The sequence below is a fragment of the Oratosquilla oratoria genome, chromosome 9 (genome assembly GCF_046742065.1).
Source record: "Oratosquilla oratoria isolate Oo_2021 chromosome 9, ASM4674206v1, whole genome shotgun sequence".
Lineage (NCBI taxonomy): Eukaryota > Metazoa > Arthropoda > Malacostraca > Stomatopoda > Squillidae > Oratosquilla > Oratosquilla oratoria.
This window is the reverse complement of record NC_134785.1, coordinates 7095995-7100994: the sequence shown is the minus strand read 5'-3', so window position 1 is coordinate 7100994 and position 5000 is coordinate 7095995. Positions and strand designations below refer to the sequence as shown.

Genomic DNA, 5000 nt, shown 5'->3' with positions numbered 1-5000 from the left:
GAATGAGGGGAGTCCTGGGGGAGTTTGGTATTGGAGATAGAAACTTAGATGGGGAAAGAATTTTAGATTTCTGTGTGATAAATGGCTTATCAATTATGAATACATTTTACAAACACCAGGAATCCCACAAGTGGACATGGTATCAGTGGAATAGCAGAAGAGGAGAATATACGAATAAGTCGATGATTGATTTAATCGTAATTTTAGATTTCTGTGTGATAAATGGCTTATCAAGTATGAATACATTTTACAAACACCAGGAATCCCACAAGTGGACATGGTATCAGTGGAATAGCGGAAGAGGAGAATATACGAATAAGTCGATGATTGATTTAATCGTAACCAACAACAAGAACATATTTTTAGATGTAAGGGCCTTTCCCTCAGTATCAATGGATTCTGATCACAGAATGGTGATCGGAAAGGTCAAATTAAAGACGCGTAAGAGGAACAGAGGAAGAAAGGGGAAAAGATATTGCCTTGAAAATCTAAAAAATGAAGAATGCTTGAGAGAATTGAAAAACAAGGTGGAGGAGAAATTGCCAAATGGTGTGTGTGAGGATGTGGAAACTGAGTGGGGAAAAATGAAGACGACGATAAAAGACATAGCTGAGGAAACAATCCAAGTAAAAGTACATGGTAATACCAAAAAGAAAACTACAATATGGTGGACAGAAGAAGTCAGACAAGCAGTTGGACTGAAGATGAGGTGTTTCCGAAAGTGGATGAAAACGAGACAAATAGAAGACAGACAACTATATGTAGATGCTAGAAATGCAGCAGAACAGATTAAAAGAGAGGCTAAGAGAGAAGCATGGAAACGTGTTGGGGAGCAACTGGAGGAAGATTTCGGTGGAGTCAAAAAGCTCCTATATAGCATGGCCAAAAATTATAGAAAAGGAGAGAATTCAATGACAGGAGCCTTGAAAAGTGCAGATGGGGAAGAGCTTCTTACTGAGCCGGAACATATTTGTCAAAGATGGATGCAATATTTTGAAGGGTTATTAAATGTGGAGGATTTTATAAGGGAGAATGATGAAAATCTAGTGCATGAGGAGGTGGTAAACAATGGAAATTATGGGGAAATGGATGAGATTACGAGAGAGGAAGTAATTAATGCAATTAAGAAAATGAAAAATGGAAAGGCAACGGGTGAAGATGGAATCCCAAGTGAAATATTTAAAGCACTGGATGATGTGGGAGTGACATGGCTAAGGAGAATTTTCAACATAGCGTGGGAGGAGGGGAGGATCCCAGATGACTGGTAAAGGAAAAAATTGGGAAGTGGCAACATGGCTTTAGGCCTGGAAAAGGAACAGTAGATCTTATATTTGCTATGAAACTACTTCTGGAAAAAGACTGGGAATGGAATAAGGATAAATATGCTGTATTCATTTATAAGGAGAAAGCTTTTGACAGGGTACCTAGGAAGAAACTGTGGGAAGCATTGGGACATGAAGAGTATGGAATACCTGGTAAACTAAAAAGGGCAATAAAAAGCATATTACATGAGACAATGAGTAAAGTTAGAGGAAGAGATATGGAGAGCGAATGGTTCGAAGTGAGAACAGGTGTGAGGCAGGGTGGTGTCATATCGCCGCTGCTCTTTATTATATATATGGACAGATGTATGAAAGAAATATGCGATGACGACAATGAAATCACATTTGCTTATGCAGATGATATAGCAGTTATCACTGACAATGAACAACAACTACAGAATGCAATGAACAGATGGGAAAATACGCTGAGAACAAGGGAAATGAAAATAAATGTAAGCAAAACTGAAGTTATGTATGTTGGTAGAAGAAATGTGAAAGTGGACGTGGAGGTGGGGAGTGAGAGATTAAAGCAGGTAACCAACTTTAAGTATCTTGGAGTTTGTTTTGAAAAAGAAAATAGACAGGACATAGAACTAAACAATAGAATATGTAAATACAATTCAAATATAAGCATGCTATATCCACTACTGAAAGACAAAAATATCCCCAGAAAATGTAAAACAACAATATACAACACCATATTAAGACCTATACTGACTTATGGATCAGAAGCCTGGACATTGACAAGAAGAACAAGATCAAAGATACAGGCTGCAGAGATGAGGGTGCTGAGAATGATTAAAGGAGTGACTAGGAGAGACAGGTTGAAGAATGATGATATAAGAAGAGAGCTGGGAGTTGTATCAATTTTGGAGATGGTGGAGAGAAGCAAGCTAAGATGGTATGGACATGTGCAAAGAATGAACGAGAACCAGTTACCGAGAAAATATCTGGAATACAGACCTCAAGGAAGAAGACCTGTGGGAAGACCAAGGAAGAGATGGGTTGAAGGAGTTGGGGAAGCACTGGCGGCAAGGGGAAGTAGCCTGACTGAAATTGAGAGAGAAGAGACCTTTGCGAACCGACAAGAATGGAGGAAAATCGTTCATCGGGACTCAGTGGCTGACAGGCACTAGCCTACCAGGCGTCTGGTGAGGTGAGAAGCATATATATATATGTATATATATATATATATATATATATATATATATATATATATATATATATATATACCTATGTATATATATATATTCATATATATACATATGTATATTATATATTATATATATACATATATAAATATATAAACATTTGAACATATAAACATATGAATATAAACACATAAGCATATAAATATAAACATATAAACATATAAGCATATAAATATAAACATATAAACATAAATATATAAACATAAACATATAAGCACGCACGTATATACACGTATATATATATATATATATATATATATATATATACATATACACGCACACGCACGCACATACATACACATACACACACACACACACACATATATATATATATATATATATATATATATATATATATATATATATATATATACATAAATATATATATATAAATACACACACACACCCATATATATATATATATATATATATATATACATATGTCTGTGTGTATAAATATATGTATACATACGCACACATACACACACACACGCACACATACACACACACACACATATATATATATATATATATATATATATATATATATATATATATATATGTGTGTGTGTGTGTGTGTGTGTGTGTGTGTGTGTGTGTGTGTGTGTGTGTGTGTGTGTGTGTGTGTGTGTGTGTGTGTGTGTGTGTGTGTGTGTGTGTGTGTGTGTGTGTATGTGTGTGTATGTATGTGTGTGTGCGCGTGTGTGTGTGCGTGTGTAGAATATATACACATACATACACACACACATTTTATATATATATACATTATATATATACATATATATATATATATATGTATATAATATGTACATTATATATATACATATATATATATATATATATATATATATATATATATATATATATATATATATATATATATATATATATAGATCAGAGAGGGACTATGTCGTGACACATAGGTAAGATGAAAAAATGACACTGTCGAAGAAAGTAAACTAATGAAGAATAGAATTAACCTTATATTTCAACTACTCTCTGTGGTCCTCTTCAGTAGATGAAAAGGACCACAGAGGGTGGTCGAAATATACGGTTAATTCTATTCTTCTTCCGTTTACTTGCTCCGTCAGTGGGATCTATATATATATATATATATATATATATATATATATATATATATATATATATATATATATATATATATATATACATGGAAGTGTAGAGATATATATGCATATATGCACACACGCAAACACACTCAAACATGTGCACACTAACTCACGCGCGCGTGTGCACACATATGCACGAATAGACGTATATACACACACATACACACGCACACACACGCGCACACACACACACGCGCACACACACACACGCGCGCGTGCGCCGCACATGCACGCACAGGCACACAAGCAGAAACACAAACCACATACGCACACAAATATACGCACACAAATATACACACATGTACACACACACACACACACACACACACACAAACACACGTAAACAGACGCACATAGGCACACAAATATTAACACACACACACACACACACACACACACACACACATACACACACACACACATAGGCACACAAGTATACACACACATACACACATACACATACACACACACCCTTTAGGAACGCCAATGCATGACACTCTCCAACTGGAGCCCCAGATTATATTGTTAGTTATTTGTGGAGGAGCTGTTTCATCACCTTGTCCCCCGACCTTTACTAACTCTCCTACTATTCTGCTGAACTCAAGAATTGTAACGACCCCCGTATCCATCCGCAATAAAGACAAACTCCTTCCACGCTTCTTCCCTCTCCCGCCTCCGTCATTCCCAGCCACGTCACTGTCCTCTCCACTCACTACTCCGGCACTAAAGAACCCGTCTCCCTCTTTCCCCCGAAGACCCCGTCGCCACGCTAACTTTCCATGTTCATGTAGAGGTACCACCATCGCCCTCTATGCTACGGCGTGCTTCTCACAGCTGCCTGCACGGATGTGGATCATCTACACAAACCAATCATGATATAACTTTGGTGTAAGCCGAGCTTTCCGAGTTACGTGTGTCCACCGCAAATGAATGATATACTTTGTAGCACCAAATCTCAAGTCTTGGACGCTAAGTATACCACCAACGGCCCATCTACACATGACCCCCAAGGGAGCAATTGTCAAGCTTGCCGCATCGCAGAATATCACATCACGCCCCTTTTTACATCCCTTCACTGCAATGGTGCATATACAGGCTTTGTTCTGGCTGGTGCCGGATGGTTCGATTCTTCTTAGGGGATGTCCTCGTGCTAAAAGGGTTTAGTCCTTGCTTTCCCACCTCTCCCCTCCTTTCTCCTCTCTGAGCGGAGCGGATCTCCCCCGTTCCCTGTGCTTACTTACCTGTTTAGCCGAAGTCTCTACTGTAGAGGATGGTCACAGAGGAGTGACGATAGTGGTTCTCTTTCTCCGGGCGGTCGACTCTACGCCCATCCACTG

At 37.9% G+C, this 5000-nt stretch overlaps 2 protein-coding genes across 3 annotated transcripts in view; one reads left to right on the top strand and one right to left on the bottom strand.

Moving 5' to 3' along the window:
• The window catches only part of Eaat2 (Excitatory amino acid transporter 2), a 189016-nt gene that overhangs the window by 183743 nt on the left and 273 nt on the right, over positions 1 to 5000 (bottom strand). Inside the window, exons 1-2 of one of the 2 annotated variants that reach the window (XM_076189864.1) lie at positions 4905 to 5000; positions 2286 to 2372 (exon numbers count right to left, since the gene is read on the bottom strand). The exon at positions 4905 to 5000 is cut by the window's right edge and continues 273 nt beyond it. The gene's annotated coding sequence lies outside the window, so the exon portion shown is untranslated. The remainder of the gene's footprint in view (positions 1 to 2285; positions 2373 to 4904) is intronic. The other variant, XM_076189863.1, reaches the window with a different exon arrangement.
• On the top strand, positions 585 to 1268 carry LOC143027969 (uncharacterized). Its single transcript, XM_076189612.1, has one exon. It carries the CDS (start codon positions 585 to 587, stop codon positions 1266 to 1268), a length of 684 nt encoding a protein of 227 aa, XP_076045727.1.